Here is a 21,743-nt window from a genome sequence, read left to right as displayed (position 1 = left end):
GAGTGGAATATGACAGAGTCATTAATAATGGGGAATCTTAAGAAATCATATAATGACTTGAACGCGCGTTCTCGACTGCAGAGAGCTTTCGCACTCGCCGAGAAAAAGACGCTATCAAATCGTCGAAATTCACCGCGTCGAGATTTTTTTCCCTCGGACTCGCATTCACATTCGTACGTACGATATATTCATACAATGTAATCGGGATAGTGCGAAATTCTCGATGAAACCGCAAACGCGTTGCGCGCCGCAAGCACACCGTGTATATAGGGGCGCACGTGCACGAGGTATGTCCCGTCGAACGTTGCGCGACGCGTGCGTGACGGCGCGCTGCGGGTGGTTATGCAACGATCGTCAGAGCCGTACTCAGCCGTACTTGCCTGCGAACGTAATGGGAGCAAAAGCTATTGTAAAAAATAACAGCGAATGTTCCCCCCAGGCTTATCGATTTAAAACGCACTGAACAATTTGATCGATGCAGGATGCACGTGGGAACCAAAAAGATCGTCAAGGTCGACATACTTACTCAACAATTTCGCGAACTTGAGAACGATAGACGGAGATTCAGCTATTCGCGCGAAACTGCATTGATTGTATTACGGCTCGATAATAAATATTTTATTTTACTTTGATTCACTATAAATATTTATAATAATTTAGCAAACGCGCACGTTTTGTCGTGTCTATCGAAGTTTATGGCAATTCCCGAAGGGAACGTTGTAACGGGGACGACAAGAGGAGTAAACGCGGCCCTGACGTGCGACGTGAACTTTGCGCGTTGAAACCGAGATGACGCACGCACGCACGCATGCACGCACGTATGCACGTATGCACGCACGCACGCAACATTTGCGGTATCGTTACACTGCAGCACTGGTTCACTGGGGACGATCCCCGATTGCGCCCGTCTCGCGGTCGTGCGGGTCTCGCGGGGTCAAGACGATTCCGCATATAATCGATGACGGAGGGTAGCGCTGTCATGCTTTCTGCTATCCGTTCTTCACGTCGCGCGACATCGCTGCATTCGTCGTCCTTACGTAGCGCACCTGCGGGCCAGGTTGCCTCGCAATCAATAATGCGACGTAGTTGTATATAAAATGTTAAAGTCTTCCGCCGCAGCTGGGACACTTTTTAAATTAGGTCACTGTAACGCGAGTCTCGCATTCGTTCTCAAATTTTTCCTGAAAGATAGTCACCGAGACTTCTGGACAAGATAAAATTTGAAAAAAGATATTGTATTAGATATTTTTAGTTAAGGTGTAATCATTTTAAAGTATCCGCCATATGTAAAAAATAATGTATATAAAATATCATATAATTTCATTTAAAAAAATGGCCATGACCTTCATGTTGAAAAATCGATTTTTTCAAAAATTGATTTTACTATTATTTGTCTCCTTTCTCCATACACCTTTTGTCTGAAATATTTTTATCTGTCGAGACAATTGTTTGAAATTAAAATAAATTAATCATCCTTTTATATATATATATATATATACAAATAAAATAAAATATAAAAGAATAAGTCGACGAACTTTAGAAGTGTGTGTTAAAAAAAAAAGAATGTGAACTTTCCACTGATTTGTACGTAAGAGACATAAATGGATGATCTATTTTAACACATTGTCATTAAATTAAATATATGTTAATTTATTAGCAGCCATTATAAAACGCACAAATACAAAGAAATATAAATTTTACATGCAATTCCGATGTTTTATGTATTACGCACAAGTTATGTACGCGATAGTAAAACGGCATATATAACAGTGTTTAATTTAAACTTTGCAGCATAATATAAAAGCTGACATAAATACAGATAATTTTCTATATCTAGTGCAAAATAGGAATTGCTAGGAATAATTCTTTGTCCACAGGGCCCATACCTTTGGATATACGCCGATGAAAATTACTTGCATACTTCACGTGAATGTATCAACAGTTTGCAAATTATATAACGTGACTATAAACACATGTATATACATCGCGTGTAGTTAATAGCTAAAACACTTGTTTTGCGTTACTCAAAATTTACCTCTTCCCTCTTTTTCTCAAAAACTATAATATTTGAGAACTTTAAAAATTCGGAAAATAATTTCTCAACTAATTTTGCTGCATTTACGTAAATGCGTATATTTGATAAAACAATATTAACCAGCTGTAACATTAATTTCAAACAAGAACAAGTTCCTATATCCTAACAACGCATGAAAACGTTACTGGACAATTTTGTCGGAGCACCTCTCTGTTAACGGCAACTTGTCAAAAGGTATCCATAAAGGCGATAGGGTTTATCGTTACATCGGCGTAAGCGTCAATATCACGATGCAATTTAGATTATCCGCGCTGGTTATCGTGATTGACCTGTAAGGGGCAACTGTTTCATCGCGATGATGAAGGCGAGGAGAAGCTGGCACATATACCAAGAGAATGACGGCTTTATTAAACAACAGTCTTTTACATTTCGTGATTATAAATGAAAATGGCCCAGCACGCGATCTTTCGCATTGTACAATGTATCCGAAGATGAGAACGATCGCCGATTCCCTTTACACGATCGAGCACATACGCAAGATTTGACTTGGTTAATCTCGATCAAGTGCGAAAGCGAGAAACGCGTCCTTTTTTATCTTTTTCACCATTTTACTTTCTATTTCTCCCCCTTTCTCTCTCTCACTTTGGCTAATCTTAGATACCTAAAGTCGACTTATCGTCTAAGCGTTGAATTGTTGAAACAAAAAATAGATATTTATAAGAAGACGCGCAAAGGACAATGTGAAAAAAAGTTGTTTCAACTTATTGTATTCACACTGTGCAATATTAACGCTAACATTCTCGACACAGCAAGGAGGGCAGATAATTTTCCTGAATGCGAGATTATAGTATATTCATTGCTCCTGGGAAATACAGACATTTTTGTATTACCATAATATATTATAATGCACATAACCGTGGAACACAAAAACATAAATCATAATTTTCGTTAAAAAATTCAGCAAACTCTAAAATAACAAAATGTTCTATAAATTCAGAAATTCAAACCAAACAATAGCTTTTAATAAGCAACGACAAACAATAAACAGGAATTATCTTGAGTATCAGCTGATACGAGTTCAAACAATATAAATATAAGATGTACGTGATATACGTAATAACATTATTTTAAAATATTTCCGACAATCAAACTCGATACAGCACAAATATGCCGTATATAAATCTTAAAAAAACAACACACTTTTATAATAAAAAATATGAATCGCATATATTAAAATAACACTACTCTCTTCCATTAGATTTAACTTAATTTAGTATTTTTGAAAAATAAATTTGACAAAAAATGCTAAAATTTATTAAGAGATTAGTATGAAAATTGGTCCCACCTCACCAATTTCTAAACAACTTTCTAATTAAAGATATTAACATATTTAATACAGGATTTAATAAATATAAGTCTATATAGCGAGTTCTGCAAATGCACTAGATAATTTTATAAGATCAACTATATCAGTTTTATAGAGCCTACGGATTTGTTTATAATTGTGTATTTCACGTATCACGAATCTATCGTAAACACTTGTTATATAACGTAGAAGAAGCTGACTTAATTAACTTAAAAATAGAAGAGCCACAGGATACGTGGAGTAATTCGAACCGCGAATTACAGACAAAACTATTGCATTTGCCACGTCATAAATAGGTACTGTTGTCTATCAGCTTTTAGCGGTAATCAGGCATTTTCCGTGGCTATTGTGAAGTTCAAATAGGGGGAAACCATTTAGTCTTCATGGCCACATACTCACACGCTATAGGATGCAATGGCGCAATTGTGTTCATATGTATGTGTACATGTGAACTGCATGTAACTGCGCGTTTGTTAATTGCAAAGTTGAACTATGTACCTTTCATAACCGATCTTTCTGGTTGATTTTTGATATATCATCGAATTGTTCGCTTTATCCGTCAACATATAATTGCAAAAACTTATGTATAATAAATTTAAAGTAAAATTACATTTCGTTAACGTTATAATTGAATTAAAGTTTTGATAATATTTTTTACGCAAAATTTTTTTATGTCGCTACATTGTATTACAATTAAACAAGTATAAATATTACGTTATTGATAAAGTCTATTATTTCTAACAAATGTGAAATTAATAATTATATATTTTTAATATATTTGATCAAAATGTACGTGAAAAAATTTAAATAATTGAATAAATTAATGCAATCTACTCGTATTTAACAGAAACAGATCACACAATTGCAAGTCGCTTGTGTGACTATCGATACAAGCGTATATCGCAAATTTTATCTGTTGTGTAATTATTAACTAAACATATTATTTTATTATTTATCTTCAATCATGGCCTATTATCTCGCAAGCAGTTTCTAAGTTTTACAATTACAATGTAACCAGTCACTAAATGCACAAAAAAAAATATTTACTATTTTCGGTTCTTATGAAAAATTGATTTTCTATTTATCTAACTGATGTATAAATATGAAATGTTTCAAATTTCAATTAAATACGGAATACTTGATTCAATTTATATTTGAGAATGTGAGTTTGTTTTAGCGAAATATGACATTTTGTATAAATACGTGAAATTTTAATTATAGTAAATTACTTCTCACTGACTTTTCGAATCTCTTTTTAACTTTCTCTATTTAACGTCGATCATTGGCAGCTGATCCATTCTAATATTTGACTAAGCATTTGTTGAATTGAATAGAAGACGTAGTTTGATCGACGAGAGTGAGAGAGAACAAGAATTATTATAATACTATGTACAAAAAAGGACAATATATATATATATACAAAACCGAGTATTTTTTGACTTAGTAACGTTTCAATACGGAAATACTTTCTAATATGTAAACTATTACAAGTCTGTCTTAATCCTATGACTACAAAAATAATGCCACGGAAATATAAATTTTACAATATTGTTATATTAATTTATGGCTTGTTGATATAACGATGTTGCAATGACATTTAGTAGTTTAGAACTTGCTCAAAGTTCCTGTTTGCGTCTACATACCTTACGGTTATAGACGTTCAACATCGGATGTTGATAGTTGATTACCGCATATCATGAACGCCGATTGCAATTAGATTCGCGAACGTATTTAGCCCAAGTACGCGAAGGCGTTTGTTTGCGACTCGTGGTTGTCTGACTGCCATCTATCAAGTTTCGATACGTTTCTTCGTCGTAGGCACAGGAGAGAGTCTTCCTTCGTTTTACGGAGCCGGTTTCAAAATTGGCCGGTTGGCTGCCAACAAGCACATGAAGATCACCTTTATCCTGTAAAGCCCAATCCCAGGTCTCCGCGATAGAGCAATTGCAGACAAATGGGTTCCCCATGAGATTGACCGATAGTAAGCGTGGATTTGATTTGAATATTTTCGGATTGATCGTGCGCAGGTTGTTATTACTGAGGTCTAGATGTTCTAACCCACGCAATTTTTTCAGAGAGCTCAGATTTTCCACACCAGATATCGTGTTCCCCGAAAGATTCAATTGAGTGAGATTATTCGTTGTGCCAAATATGTTTTTATTCAAATGCGAAATGCCACAGTTGCTGAGGTCCAGAATCTCCAAATTGGAGAGCTGCGTTGGGAGTAGCGAGCCCTCGTCGGGTACGATCAGCGGATTGCCACTAAGTTTAAGCTCTATTATGTCAGTCAATTGACGGTCACCGAAGACTTTTGGATCGATGGGTACCTTGAGGTCGCAATTGTTGAGCTCTAGGCTTTCCAAACGCGTCAAATTTGCAAACAATCCTTCTTCCAGCGTATGAAGTTCATTTCCCGAAAGAATCAACTGCTTCAGAAAGGTCATTTGCGCGAAAGTGTTATTTCCAACATAACCGAGATCACAATAAGACATATCTAGGTATTCCAAAGCGCTTAACGGATTGAGAAGACTGACGAATGCATCGGATAATGGATTATGGGAAATATCAAGTTCTTCAAGGTGTTCAAACACATCGAAGGCATCTGGCAATCTTTGAAGACTACAATTGCTGAGGGAGAGCTTATGAAGCTTTGGTAGATGACGCAGAACGGCAGTTACATCGCTCGCGAACATTGGATTACCGTTCAGATTGAGTACGCGTAGCTTGCTTGCGTTTCTGAAAGCTTCCTCGGATAAACGGTCCTGCAAATTGCAATTCGACAAGTCTAAAGATTGTAGACTGTGCAAGTTGTGGCCGAGCGTATCCTCGACATCCAGATGCCACAATTCGTTGTCCGCGAGGACCAACTGTAGAAGATACAAGTTCTTGGCGAAGGCATCACCCGGTAGATTCGTGATACCGGTGTTGCGGATATCCAGATGTTCCAAGCGTACCAACGGCGTGAGAACGCTCCTCCAATTCAACGTTTTCAATTTATTGTCCCCTATCTCTAATTGTCGCAAATTTTCCAGGTGGGAAAACGCCTCGGGCGATATGTAGGTTAAATTGCATCCGTTCAGGTTGAGATATTCCAAATTCGTCAGATGATCGAAGGGGCCCGGCTCTATCCTTTGCAGAGGATTGTGCGACAGGTCGAGCTTATTCAAATTCGTCGTGTTGTAGAAGAAGCGCGTATTGAGGTGGCGGATACCGCATGAATTCAAATCGAGATACAGCAGCGTGCGGCAATTCAGGAAGGATTCCTCAACCTCGTCCAAGGGATTGTGTTGGAGTTCCAATGTAATTAGACCCGGGTTGTCCCTGTTGAATTAATCGTATGATCGACAAAACCTATATTACTCGTCCGAGAGTGGAATGATTACCGGCGAATATAATTGATATCGAATCAGCTTACCGGAAGGCTTCGGGATCTACCCGCGTAATGGCGTTATACGAGAAGTCTGCGTCCAGGAGGTACGTCAACCCGGCAAATGATTCGTACGTCAGTTCAGTTAATCGGTTGTGTGCCATCTGAAGACGCCTCAATTTAATGGAGTCTGGAAACGGACTGATGTCTGCAATATTATTATCATTCATGTCTAAAATATAGACATTGTGGCTGAGCTCGTCGTACGGGATGGTCGTCAGATTGCTGTCCGAGCAGTCCGTCACCCAGTTGATGCGAAAGTAGTGACAGTGACAATCCACGGGGCATTCTTGTTCCAGCAGCTCCTCGTTATTCAGGGCGAATGTCGTAACAACGAAGTACACCGTAAGCAGAGATAACGTTGTTGCCATCTTTGCCATTGTAATCTGTATCAACAATCAAAAACAAAATAATCAGTTGTAATCAGATTTCGGCTATACACGGTTTATTTAAAAGTATAATTTCATATTTCTATATAATATAAATCTTTACTACTGTTCATTCTTTTCAGACATTGAAAGCTATACCAGACAAAAAGATATTAATTTTGTTAAAAAATTAAAAAAGTACTATAAGAGATAGATAATAATATACGTCGTAATTTATATAGCATTATAATATAACATAATAATGACTTGTAAAATATTAGTTGCTGTACGCGAATTTGGGAAAACCTATATTTGGTTTTCTCACGAAACTATTAATTCTATTAATTCGAACATCGAAAACGTGGAAATTTTTAGTTCCACGACGTAATGTCTCGGTGCGAATTAGTGCAAATGAGTCAGCCCGCGAGAAATTGCGAGTAGGATCCTACTCATCGCGATGACAAATTACGTTCGACCAACTCTTTCCGCTGGCGCAGTGCATTACAAAGGAACACTTCGACGCCTTTTGCCGGTAGAGACAACTAGACGGTCGAAGCTTTCGGTACGGGGCTTTCCGCCAGAACGATACGCGCGCGTTACACGCCCAGCTGTGCACCGGGGCGAGGGAGAGCCATCCCCCCTCGCCATCGTTCCTTCGCCCTCGGCCGCAAGAGCGAACACCATCACCATTACCATCGACGTACATTTGCCTCCTCGAGAACTGCCAGACCAACCCCCCCAACTCCTCATCTCACCGGCCATCGCTATATTTCTCGGCGTCGTCCTCGCCTTTGGCGCCGCGATTCTTTAGTTTTCGGACACCGTCTCACCCGCGGATCCACCCTTCACGCGGGAAAACGCCGCGTGTCGGGGATGAAATCATTTGCATTCAGACTCCGGGCGAGACACTGGGTGGCCTTTTTGCGAGCGAAGCATCGCCTTTCTTTCTTTATGCGACAGCGGTTCGACCGGGGATCTTCGTAGCGACGGGTCCTCCGAGATCCCCCAAGCGGAATTTACGCGATGACGAAGGCGTTCGTTGAATCGACGGATTCAACGCGTAGGAATATTTTTCTTCGTTCCCGTCGACGATTCTCTGTCTCTCTCTCTCTCTCTCTCTCTCTCTCTCTCTCTCTCTTTCTTTCTCTGGCGATTGCCGTATGCATTTGATGATTTCGCATTGGCTTTTTCCGGTGGGGTTACTCGAGTCATCCGTGCGTCGTTGAACGATTGTATTTAACGTATAGAGTGCCATTGTCCTCTCTGAGGACGTACTTGCCAAATCAATATCACTGTCTACACCTAAACGTACAAAGTGGCTCATCTGACGTCTCTGGAAACGATACTGCGTTTGACGAGAGATTATAGGATTATGCTTCATAATTTTGAAAAGAGAGATTTACTATTTATTTCAGCTATTTTTATATCACTTTTATACAATAACAATGCATTCTTAAATTCTCAAATCTTTTATTTTATTCTACGTAGATTCATAAATTGCGTATTTTTCGTCGAAAACTCAATTTACTTTAAAAAATGATTCTTTTATAATAAAATTATCGAAGAACCTATAAATCAGGAGCGTTTAGAGAGAGAGAGAGAGAGAGAGAGAGAGTCATTAACGATTCAAACTTTAATCAAATAAAAACAAGTTAAGTGGAACTAATTAGAATGAGAGGTCAAATAACTGACATATTTTCAACTTAAGGCATATATTATTCCGTAAAAACTATCTGGATTCCTCTTAGAGAGAGAATATAATTTTATGTAATTTTGTTGTTATTGATCGAATAAAAGTGGGATGGTCTTGTATCGCCTTATCGTCTTCGAGAGAGCAGAGTTTATTAAATTTCGCGCATCAAAGTCTCTCTATTTTGCGAGTTGTACTAACTATTGCATAAGAACACTTCGTAATATCATTACACGAATTGGCGGATGTTCCATAAAGGCGATACCTAAGCGAAAATGTATAATTCGAGCACTTTGCCAGCAAATGTCAAATTGCGTTACGTGAACTTCGTTGCGCATATATAATATATATATGTATTCTTTGACAAAAGTGGAAGAGTACGAGCGCTAATTGCGATGTTTACCACTTCTAGCAAGTCTTCGTACTATTAAAAATAGTGCAAGGCTGTTTTCTTAGAATTTAGAAACTAAATGTTAACGAGCAAAATTGTGGAAGCGCAAAATTTTTCATATTATTTGGCACGTAGATATAAAAGGCATGATGCAGCGAAATGTGCTTTTTTCTAACTTAATCTAATATTTTTACAGTAAAATTGTATTTATTTTACTATTGCTATGTATTTTAATTATTATATAAAAATATGTATTGTATTATAATTGGAACGCGGAATATATTGTTTCTAGTACTAATTTTTTGTATCTTGCAAATCTAGAAAAGTGGCTCGGTTTAAACGCGTCAGATTTTTGTCCAATTGTTTTTGATAAATTCTACAAAGGTTTAATGAATTTAATTTGAGCCATGTTGACTTTACAGTAGGTACTTTCTCAACTTCACTGAAAAATTTCGGATTAATTGATTACATTGTTTTGTAAAAACGATACACGTTTTCAATGTTTTCATTTGTATTGTAGAATATTGATACATAGCGTACTATCGTTGTTATAACGTTCGAACATTTTCAAAAGACATAAAATCCATAATACACATAAAAACCTATTTAATAAAAAAAATAGTATTTTCCTAATTCCTAATAATGTATGGTAAGTATTCGTTTAAGACGTCACAGGCACAAGTCGAAATTGTGCAATCGAAGATTCGAAAGATTAATGCCGAATCCAAGAATTCCAATTATCATAAAACTCCTTTCGAAGAAAAATTCCAATTATGCATTAACGAGGAAAATAAATCGCGGCAAAACCGTGTAGCCGTTTCATCGTAATAATCGCGCAGCTACGTTAACATGGCAAACGGAACATCTGTTTTCCACGCACGTAGGAGTCTCGCCAGTTTCATGATATCGACGTGATATGGATCAAGGGCCGCATTTCACCACAAGAGACTGACACTTCGCCTATATTTCTCTAACCCATAATGGTCGTGAAAAATGACTCTGCTCTACGGCTGCCACAAGATTGCACAAAGTATTCCACCGCAAATCGCATATCTCATTCTTCGTGCATCAAATGTGACGTCTCGCGTATATCTGCGTCCAGAACGGCTGTTGAGATGCTTTTTGTTTCATAGACCATCTCTCTGGATTTATCCCTACATACATCGAAGTAAGTATATAAGTAATGTAGTAACAGTTGTCGAAATATGTACGTATATATGTATATTTGATAACTGTCATTAAATTACTCATATACTTCAACTTACACAGAAATAAATCCAGTGATATTAGTAAGTATATAATAATTTAGCGCAGAGAATATGATAAATAATGTAATAAAAGTTATCGAAGCGTTAAATATGCATATAAATATACGTACATTTAATGCATATTTAATTTCTTGATAACCATTATTATGTTATACTTATCTACGTACTCCGACTTAAATAGGAACATATCTGGTGTAATGTGTAAGTAAAACGATATCACTATGACAATTGTTATCGTCATACCTTAACGAGATAATTGTTATCGTCACACTTTGACGAGATCAAATCTACGAAAATTATTTTCAAAGCGTTTGATACCACGATGATACCACGCTCGCGATACACAGCTCTTTCATTCATTGCACTTTATTGCACACACACTGCACAGGATGGCTATTTCATTAAAGAGCACCGAGGTCTCCCCAGACCTCGTCGCTCCCAAACCGAATAGTTAGTGGGTAATCTGTAATCTGTCCCTACCGTCGCACGAATATACGAGAGTCAATATAGCGTACCAAGCAGCAAGTTATTTGCGGAAGACCTTGCCGGATTACACATTGCACAAATTTAAAAGTCAAGAGTCTAGAAGCGACTTGAAAAATTGTGTGGAATGTCTGTCTTGTAGAGGTCTGTTGGATTTCTGTGTTGTAAACTATCTTATGGTGAGGTTTCTAAAGGTTTAACAAGATATTTCCTCGTTATTTTCTTACATACGTATATGTTGTTGCAAAAGTTTTCTTGTTCTTCAATTGTTCTCTCTCTCTTTAAGTGGCTTCGCGATCGAACTTGACCGATTATTTTTGCGAGGTAATCGGTTGACCTTTGACTGCATATCTTGTAAGTGTAAGAAAACAAGTACTATAAAAAAAAACATTCTTCTTCTTTATCTTTCATTCACTATTTTAAAATTTCTCGTTGGAAAGCGTAAGCAAATAACTTGCTAATTAACTTATTTTCCTACCGTACGCGCTGCGTATAATCGCACGGAGAAAGCGGAATGCTTTCGGAGGTATGCGTTTTTTTACGTACCAAGGAAAAGGCCAAGGAGACCGACAGTGTGCTGACGAGGAAGAGACGATCGTCGGAACGGCTCGCGCGCGTCCGTCGGTGGACAGAGATAGATTGAGCGGTCGTATTGCCGAGAGCCGCGGTTAAATTAAATCATATTCGAGTGAACTCAGGGTTAAAACCTACCGAGGCGCGCTCTCGTTCCGTACGCGTGTTACGCGCGGGACACGCTCGGCTTTTGGGCCCCGTTGTTACGGCCCCGCTCGTTTTTTTTTTTACTCATTCCTCATTTTATCGTTTCTCTTTTTTCTCTCTTCCTTCAAAATTTGATCATTTGAACATTCTATTTCGTTTTAGCTCACATCAATATGGTATTACCACGCAGGAAGGAATATTATTATAGAAAGAAGAAATGTACATTGCATTCACGCGAATAATATTATAGGCACAAAAGATACAGCCCGATTGTATATTGGCACGTTTTCTATTTATTTGATTGTTATCATAATCGGTCGTGACTCTCTTAATATAATTATATTATTATAATCCGTTATTTTTGTGAAGTTTCTACAATGTTTTAATACACTTGAAGGCATTATTTTCTTATCATATTCTTTAGTATGATGATTTATGTACGTAGTATGAAGAAATCTTTAGAAAGAAATTAATAATTTATAAAAATTTTTCATTATAATTTAAATATCTAGTTGAAAGGATATTAAAATGCAAAAAGTGCAGCTGAAACTGAAACGGTAGGTAACGAGTTCTTTTTCAATTCATTTAGTTTCAGCGTTTTATATTCACACTGTAGACAGTAATCTTTATGCTGATTCGTGACAATGACGATGCGACAATTGGAGCTTGTTATACAATGAAGAACCAACTCCAAGATACGGTGTGCAATACGTGCGGTCAGCCTGTTCAGAAAAATTATTGAAAATCTTATCCGGCATATTATATAATAATCAATTATCGAATTGAAAAACTCATCTTCCAAACTATCAGGCTTAATTCGAATTTCGTGCACAATAATATATTTTTATGCGCGCGCTTTGCATTGCGTCCTAAAAAAACATGTTCTCGTATATTGCGTAAAAATACGTCCGATTGATGAGACATTCAGAATTTTATTTATCGAAATTATAATTCACTGTCTACTCCTCTGCTGCACACATAATACTTTTAAATGAATGAGGTTCTTGTCGCATACACTTTTGGATGCGCCTTACGTATTCGGTATTCGGTACGTACATATATACATCTACTATACACACGTGCCAATCTCGCGCGCAATTTTCGTCAATTTATATGAGCAAGTCTCGGCTGTCTCGGGAGACATCTCGGAGCAAGGTTCGCCCGAGAGGAGCCGGGCGGGGAGGCACTGGTTTCGAGACTCCGTATTGCTCCGTATCGAAAAGAGCCTCGCGTCAGAATACCTGTCCCGCGGACTGAAACACCTCGCGAGAGAGAAATTTTCTCGCAGAGGGGTGGCAAAGTGATAAAATATCCAGTTGTCGCGAAGAAGCGTCTCGGGGGCCGGCCTGGCCGGCTATGCCTTCGAATTGAACGCGACCTCGCTCTTCCTAACCTCCTAATTCCTCGACCGGACGGTCAGCCTGTCCTATATTAGACGGGGAGGGGGGAAAAAAGAAGGATTCATCTTACCGTGGAGACGCGGATGCGGCGTTTCCGGACGAGGGGGGGCCTCTTACAATCCGTCGAGCGTTATCGCGGTCTGCATGCGTACGAAGGTCCGATAACGCACCCTCGGTAAACGAGCACGAATACTCTCGGCGCAGGGGGTGCGGGGGGAGGGGGGGAGCGGAGTAGAAAGACACGACGGACGAGCCGCGAGCGGCGAGACGCAGCGTCGGGCATGCGCTTGCGCGACGGTGTGCGAGCTCTTTCTTCTTTTCTTTTTTTTTTTCAAACGCGTTTCGCGCTCGGAACATACGCGAGGGGGGAAGGGGGGAGGAAAAGAGGAAAAACCCGCTGGTCAGATCAACAAACTGCGCCGCGATGCGCGCGATTTGGCGACTGAAGGAAAATCACGGCGACGCGGACGTTATAAACGAGGCGCGCGCGCGGCGCGCCCCGGGCCCCGGGCCCCGGGCCCCGGGCCACGGCTTCCACGAACTCCACGTAAACGCGCACCTATCTCGCGCGCGCGAGTGATACGTTTTGTTTACGTTTCTCCCCGCGACAACGATGTTGCTTTTAGCCGGGACTGCCGGGAGCGAAAGCGGTGACCGTACCGCGATAATGGAAGATGTCGTTACGTCGTAGTACTCCGGATTTACCGTTGAGTAACTCATTTTGTTAACCCGCGTGCAGCTCGTTTAATTACATATATAATGGCTGGTCTACAATAGCCGCAACAGTATGCAGTAAGACGTAAACAGTAAGCTGTTGACTAATGGGATTTTTACAATTCAAGAATAATCGATTGTGGTTGATCAATAGTTTACTGCTCACGTCTTACTGCGTACTTTTATGGCTATTGTAGACGAGCCATAATAAATTTTTAAGCACCGTCAACACTACGTTACGCTTAAATATCATTATACGCTTTCCCGATATATACTGTTCTCCTTGATTTACAAACACCGGCCCGATTTTCAGTTACGATTGGCGAGAGAATCGCTTTCCGCTCAGGCAGACATTCGCGCAACGGTTTTGGAAATTAATTACTCGTCGTTTTACAATTCGCTCGTATACATTGCACAATGTTCGTGCGCTGGCCTTAACGCGTATATACATCGAAATATATGTTTTCGACTCACGTACGTTTTCGTCCGTTCCCGTCCGCTTTATCACAGCGGATCGAGATCCTCGTGCGTGCAGCAGTTGATCGCGTTTGCAAAAAGAAAGAATCACGTACAGGATGAAACAGGTGATTGATTAATACTGGCTACGTACGAATAGACCCGCGAGACGGAGGGGGGGGGGGAGTGACGGGCGCCGCGCATGCGTCGCTCGTACGACGCGCACGTTGATGACGAACGAGAGGCCAGATTTAAAAACTGTACGTGGCGCACCTCCTAATAAGGGAAAATTAAACGCTCGAGATAAACAATGGAAAAACTGACGTGTCGTGACACATACAGCGTACACGTCGTATTTACGCATTTGATTTATCGCGGATCGCGCTTGGCCGGTAAAATGGTCGCCGATGAATTAGGCTTCGTCACCGTCGACGACTTTATTTTCGTCCGCATTTTTCCGAGAAGCAGCAATCGCGGCGGTTAATTCTCAAATAATTCCCGATATCTCACGGTAATCGAGAAAACGTAACGAATTCGAAATACGAATATTTAATTGTTTATATCAAGAGACAGCGGCGGTTTCTCTGAGATCTCTTAATTAGGAACAGAGACCTTTTTTAAGAAATCGAAAAGCAAGAAGGTATTGATACCTGAACTCGAAATCGCGCGGAAAGAGTCACAGCTTCGCACAGTGAACTGGGATACCCTCGAAAATGATGAAAAACTAAAGTTGAAAATACTGATACAATGTGAAAACACAGGATCAAGAATTTCTTAAAGTGGATATTTGAAAATACTTTTATTTTTCAAATTATATGTAAAAAAGTAATTAGTTTATCTTTAATAGAAACAGAAAGCCAAAAATATATAAAACTGATATCCTTAACTTTCTCTCGTAAAATATTTTTTTATCCGAGTCCTCTCTCGTTAATTTTCGTGCGGGGGAGAGGGCTGAACGGAGGATCCCTTTTCGCGTTGACGTCACGTCAGCGTGAATCACCACGGTTATTCCGTTTAATTGTTTAACGAGTTTCACCAGTTATAGAATGTCACCTCGGCACTTTGCGTGCGCTCGTATACGAGAAGCTTTTCCTTCACCGATCAAACGAATCTGTATACGAAATTACTGATGACGTCAATTGGGCACGGCGAGACCGGCGAGTTTTGGAATCGGCCTACCGTTTCATTTCTATGCAACGAAATAAACAGCAACGATCTCCACCAATTGCAGCTCGGAGACCTCCGCGTAGCTGCGTTCGTCACTTATTTTTTATCGCGCATTAGTTGCTTTCCATTTACACTCGAGTGATCTGAGTCACTCAGTTATGTGAGTATTTTATACTCAGGTAAGATATGTCATTTGTCATTTTGTATTTACCTGCTGATTTTGGTGAAAATACAAAGCTATCGCATAATAATACAGGTCCATAGCCTCACTTTTAATGTGAGTTTATTAGATTCATTAAAGCACATGGTCTCGATTGTGGATAAAAACTCAGTTGAATCTCACTTGCCAGCATGCAAAAAGAACGTGCATTTAACTGAGTTATGACGTCACAAGTGAGAATTATCAGAGTTTTGATGTAAATGGAAAGCAACTATTAATTGTCTGTTTGTAACTACTTTTCTTTCCTACTTGCGATTATTTTTAAAATCTTTAACATTTACATACACGCACACATCCACTTTTGATTTTATTAATTATTTGTAAATCTGTGATACATTCGCGTTGATGTACAATGCACTTCCGCTTCTAAATTTCATAGTTCGTTGATTATATTATATTTATTTTTCGTTTGTTAATTCAGATATATGTTCCTTTCATCTGAAAATATACTCGGAATCCCCTCCCCCCTCTTCCATCAATTTCGATGATATGTCGTAGTATAGATCAAAATAGATTATAAAAGATGTGTGATTTTTGATAAATCCTCAATCATACGCGGAAACAGGATAAATTGGCGAGATGTTTTAGAAACTGATTTCTCGGAAGAGGAATAATACGCGTCTCGCGTCTATATGTTATAAAGCGGCTATTGTATTCTCATTTTCCGCTAATCACGTTCGAAACGTCTCTGACGTGTCCGCGCGTGACGTTTACCATTCAATCGTCAAATTATGGACCGAGCGACATTGTTGCCGAGGACATGAACGAGATGCGCGAGTATTAATCGAGATATATTAAACGCATGTCACAAGCTTTCAGTCCCGCAGTGCATTCTGCTACTTCGGCAAATAAGTCCCCGCTTCGCGGACAGCTGATCGTCACGACAAACCGCTGAGTTGCTAAAACGATGTATGGCAGTGTATGACAACAAACATTAAAATCCGACTGTTGAGAGACTTTATGAACTTGATACGACAATTCTAATTATCTTTGGTTTCGCGGAATCGTAAACTTTGTATGAATTCATTATAAACTATCTTGCGTGTTAACAAAAGAATGTTAATTTTTTTCTATTCATAGCTGTTGTTATTTACTGTATTTTCTTTTCATTCGTGATTTTATTTACGAAGATAATTTCTGTTCTATATTTACGTCATTCTCTGACTTACGGATGAAAAATTGAGTCCCATTAAGATCAATTAAGAGTTTTTATTTTTCGTGGTCGATCTCATCTACACGTGCAATATATTCCATTTAACAGAAAAGTATATCCAGCTTGTTACGTAATATCATTATATAAGTAAGCGAACGAGCTGTCGCGTCCGGAGTATTAATTATTTTATATTTTTCCAACAGCCTCGTTTCTCGCGCACGATCGCTAATAAATAGTAGGCGCGTCGCAAAAGCAACGATCGCGGCACTTTTTAGAAGTGCGATTGCAAATTCCTGCCGCGGCGAGAGAGCTCTCGTAACGCGCGTTTGCATTCCTGTAGGGTCGTCGTCGCTACGTATGTATGTATTCTAGATTTGAAGAGAGGACAATGGGAAATCGATGCGGGTCGGATATACGCGGTACATACGTGTCACTCTCCCGTACACGTATATATGCCCGGTTCTGTTGTTTGTTCATGCGGTCAGTGCGTGATTGAGCGACGCGGGTGCGGACGCGCGTTCCGCGAGCTCAGTTTCGAAGAATTGCATTCGCCGTGATCGGCGATCGGTCGGAGGTCAGAGGCAGTCAGAGGCGCGCGCTCGCGCAAATATATTGCGAAACACCCGCAAAATAGCGATCTCATGATCTCTTGGCTGAGCGGGGAAACCGACGACCTGCCAATCCCGTGCTCGCATCAGTGGCGCATCGATTAACTTTGCGATTGACGTTACAGCTTCTCCCGATTCCGCGCGCCGTTGAATTATCGTCTCGGGATTAATTCCCCCTCCTCTCCTTCTCTCTTTCTCCACTCTCTATCTCCCACTTTGGTCCGCGGATCATGCCGCGGAGTTATCCTTTTTTTTCCCTTTTTTTCTTCTTTTTTTCGAACGCCGTATAACGAGGGAATCAAGGATAGCAGAGCGGCGGGGTTCAAATTTAATGGGACGTAACGTCGAGCATTCCGACGGGATCGCCAACCGGTTGAAAATGTACGCCTCTCGGTGATTAATGGGACTTAATTTTTCATCGCCAAGTCGGTAAATCGCGCAAATACACCGGACCAGAAATTATTCATGTAAATAAAATCATCGCCCCTGTGGACAGAAATAAAAGAAAAATCTTGATTATTTTTTCCCATTTTTTCTCCCGCAACCCTCGACACTGATGCTATGATAAAAAATATCTGTCCTCTGGCCTGGAAAATTTTTGGCTGATGAAACGTATCTCTATATATGCAGAAGGAACGAGTTGCATTTTTAATTAATATTCGCAACATGTATTTTGTACATTATTGTCATCGTCCGAACAGTGACTCTGATTTAAACAAAAATACATTAATAAATTTCTCGTAGGTTTTTAAGATGCGTATTAGCATCAATGTTAAATTGATTATCAATTGTGATATTACATTTCCAGCTTCATAAAATCGTTTCAGGAGCGCATAGTAATCGACGCGACGCGTGGTTTAAAAGCATAACAATAAAATATAAAAATTTAAAAAAATTATTATCAGGTAAAATCGTCCAGTGATAAAAAATGTCGATATTGATTGTCAATTGTCATTTACAATATTTCGATGGAGGGGATTGTTTGAGAGGCGCGTTCGGGTCTGCGGAACGACAACGACGAGGAAAAGATTCAATAAATCTATACTTACGCTTTCAAGAAAGGATTTTAGAGACGCGGGACACACGTGCGGCATCGTCGTAAACACAATGCTGTTTTACGACGGGCGATCGGGGCGATATTGTAAGTATATACGCATTTTTCATAACGCGTGTCGCATTTCGGCTCGCATCTTATCGCGTTTACTCACAACGCATCGTACGTGTCAAGACTCTCGCGGAGATCTTTATTTACGCATCTATAACTTTAATGTCAATTTATGCGCCGCTACCTGCGGCAATTACGTGATCCGTACGTCGCGTCGCGTCAAACGGACGCTTCGTGCGCCGATTTTTTAAAATCCAATATTTGCGCGTGCAATAAATCAGATAAATGCAATTTACCGTTCTATTACGTTACCGGATATTTGCGCGGAATAAATATCTGCCGTGCGGACCACCGGAATATTACGTGACGCGCTATTTTTTAATGGCCCCTCTGCACAAACGCGTGAATCGCTTAACGTGTTAATAATTTAACGCATAACGAAACAAATTATCAGGATAATACGTATTATTTCGAAACAAATATCATCGAAATACTTTGTTTAGAACATTTCTTTCACCACACGTTTGAGAACATAACGCAACAATAAATATTTTGCACAAGACAGTTTTATGTTTTATCATTTTTCTCATCGGCCGATGCTAAAATCATTTAGTTATAAAGGTGGACGGTAGATGGCGATGAGACGCTATTCGGCTCGCCCGAAGAATCCGTAGAGGATATCGCGTAATAAAACAAGGCGCGCATCGATATAATGGAGAGATAAATTCCACGAAAGGCTGATAAACGGTTATTCAAAATACAGGAGAAACGCTCAATGATAATAAGCCGCAACGTTATTTACGGACTTTTGTCGCTATTATTATTTAAACAAGTGCCGTTTTTCTTTTCTTATTACACGATGCTTCTAATTACAATGTAGTTATCTTTTACGTTGATATTCCGCGATAAAATTAAATATGTGTCACCGAGGCAAGCGCGTCCTGGATAAATTTCGAAATACTTCTCGGTTGCGAGCGTATTGTCTATACGCTTGTGTGTGTGTGTGGTGTGCGTGCGTGCGTGTGTGTGTGTGTGTGTGTGTGTGTGTCCCATCTCTTTTTCGAGCCTTGTACTCCCGTGGAATTATGCGAGAATGACTTTGGCAGAGCTCCAATGCGCCGCAGAATGCGCGGGGACAACATATACGGAGCAACGAACTTTAGTCGGCGTGACTTCGGGCGTGGATTCTTTTTGTTTCGACGAGAACTTTTCGGCCGGGAAACCTGATGTAGACGTTTTCTTTAGCGGCAATACTACGAAACTTTCGTTCCGTACACGCCGTTCGTCCCTACGCGACGCGATAATTGCGGAGTCCTCATACGAGGGAGGAGATGGATATGTATCGAGAGACTCCTTGAAAAATGAGACTTATACGCTAATTGTAAGTACATCGGAAATCGAATCTCACGATAAACACATTCTTTTAAATTTATTTCAACAAATTCAAACATTATTCAGTCGTGGAGGAATAAATTCGGTCTCTCTCTCTCTCTCTCTCTCTCTCTATCAGATCTCTCATTTCTATTACAGGAAAAAAACATTATTGCGGTAATAATATTATGTCGCAACACAAGCGACGCAGGAATGAAAACATAAAATCGCAGAGGGAAAATAGAGATAAGAGAGAAATATTATCATTTAATAAAAGCGCTTCCGAAAACATCAACATATTTAGCGTACCAACGCGACGCGTAATACGCGGTTTGTAATCCGGTTTTTTGCCCTAATTTTTTGCCTCGTTATATTTTTACGAGGCTCAGCGCGGATGCTTATCGGTGTTATCATACCGTAATTAATGCGATCATTATCGCATCCGCGCTGGCTAGATTAAAAGCTGCGCGCACACTACACCGCGGACGCGCGCCGCACACCGCGCGGAAACAGCTTAGCGTCAGGCGCGGTGATTAAAAATTACAGCTGGCGCGCCGCGCCGGTGGAAAAGAAGGAAAGAAAAGGCAAAAACGAATGCCTAGACCGAATACCGAATCTATGCGCGTCGTAATTTTTAATTATTATTCCGCGACGATCGCGCGCGGTTTACGTAAACCGCGCGCGACCGCCGCGTTCGCGTCGCAACCTTCGCGCCAGCTCTCGCTACGTACGCTTAATTAATTAAACACAACGTAATTACGGGAACGGCGCGGCGCGGCGGCGCGAGCCGGCCGGGACAGCCAACCATTTTTAATTAATATACGGTGAGAGGCACGATTACGAGTTTCTCGCTAACGCCCTTTACGACGCGCTGGCGACGACGCCGACGCCCCGTGCATTTACCCGCGGAATATTATGCCGCCGCGCCGGTAGCGGCAAACATTTCCGGGTCGAACACTCGTCGTAAGACGGTGGGAAAGGGAGAAAGAGAGAGAAGTAATTATGATTCCTATTACGCTAAAGCCGATACCGGTAACGCACGACCCTATTCAACCCTCGGCCGCTCCCCCATCCCCTCCCCAGAGAATCCGGAGTCGCCGGCGAAATAATCTCCGCGAAATAATCCTCGGGAGACCCGCCCGGTCCGACGCAATTTCGCGCGAATATGAATAAGAATCACGACTCACGCGTGACTCGGCGCGGGGAGGGGGGGAGCCTCTCTCCGTTGCGGCGAAGTTAGGGCGCTGCCGGGTGGAGCAGGGTAGGCAGACAGGCAGGCAGGTTAGGGTTGGCGTCGGGAAGAACCGTGGTGGAGGTTTGGGGTTAGAGCGGCGGCGGTGGCGGCGGCGGCGGCGACGGCGACGGTGACATGGTGGTGGAAACGGCGGCGATGGTGGTGGCGAGAATGACCGACTGCGCTGACTGCGCAGACCCCGAAGTCTCGCAGCCGCGAGTACGTAGTCAAACTCCGGCTCAGTAAGGACTGTGGTTCCCCCGTTCGCAGTGCAGTTCGAAATCTTTGGGAGCGAACCGCGTTCTTTCGTTTTTTCTCTCTCCTTTCCTCTTTCTCTCTTTCTCTCTGTCCCTCCCTTTTTCCCTTCCCCTCTCACTCTCTCTCTCTCTCCGTCTCTAAGCTCTAATCCCGATTTCGTCTCTACCTTCGTTTTCCCGTCATCTTCGTTTATCGTCTCCCCCTCCTCGCTGATCGCCTCCGCGTTCCCTTCAAAGCCTTCAACCCGCCGAGGCGCCTCCTTAACTTTTTTCTTCCTCCGCGGTTTGTCCTCCGTCGTCCACGCAACGT

The 21,743-nt window shown here is 40.8% G+C and overlaps 1 protein-coding gene across 6 annotated transcripts; it reads right to left on the bottom strand.

Annotated features, from left to right (window-relative positions):
- Positions 1 to 1,629: 1,629 nt before the first annotated feature.
- LOC139777938 (uncharacterized) lies at positions 1,630 to 21,698 on the bottom strand. Of its 6 annotated transcripts, XM_071715643.1 has the most exons (4): positions 11,575 to 11,696; positions 11,260 to 11,379; positions 6,817 to 7,214; positions 1,630 to 6,722 (listed from the first exon to the last, which is right to left on the bottom strand). In XM_071715643.1, the coding sequence occupies exons 3-4, from the start codon at positions 7,206 to 7,208 to the stop codon at positions 5,096 to 5,098; spliced, it is 2,019 nt and encodes a 672-aa protein (XP_071571744.1). In that variant the 5' UTR covers positions 7,209 to 7,214; positions 11,260 to 11,379; positions 11,575 to 11,696; the 3' UTR covers positions 1,630 to 5,095. The 6 variants fall into 6 exon arrangements, with proteins under 6 accessions (XP_071571744.1, XP_071571743.1, XP_071571742.1 ...); XM_071715642.1 differs by lacking the exons at positions 11,260 to 11,379; positions 11,575 to 11,696 and adding an exon at positions 21,601 to 21,698; XM_071715641.1 differs by lacking the exons at positions 11,260 to 11,379; positions 11,575 to 11,696 and adding an exon at positions 14,341 to 14,471.
- Between the last annotated feature and the right edge of the window lie 45 nt (positions 21,699 to 21,743).

The sequence above is a fragment of the Temnothorax nylanderi genome, unplaced genomic scaffold (genome assembly GCF_030848795.1).
Source record: "Temnothorax nylanderi isolate EJ_2023f unplaced genomic scaffold, tnyl_v1.0 TNYL_tig0169_pilon, whole genome shotgun sequence".
NCBI classification, from domain to species: Eukaryota; Metazoa; Arthropoda; class Insecta; order Hymenoptera; family Formicidae; genus Temnothorax; species Temnothorax nylanderi.
This window is presented reverse-complemented; position numbering and strand designations above follow the sequence as displayed.

Excerpts from the sequence above, each read along its gene's own strand:
- LOC139777938 (XM_071715638.1), bottom strand. The coding sequence starts at position 10,905 with ATGAATGAAAGAGCTGTGTATCGCGAGCGTGGTATCATCGTGGTATCA. Across the intron at positions 7,215-10,788 it reads ATAACAATTATCTCGTTAAG|ATTACAATGGCAAAGATGGC; the intron begins GTATGACGATAA and ends TTGTTGATACAG. Across the intron at positions 6,723-6,816 it reads GTAGATCCCGAAGCCTTCCG|GGACAACCCGGGTCTAATTA; the intron begins GTAAGCTGATTC and ends TTAATTCAACAG.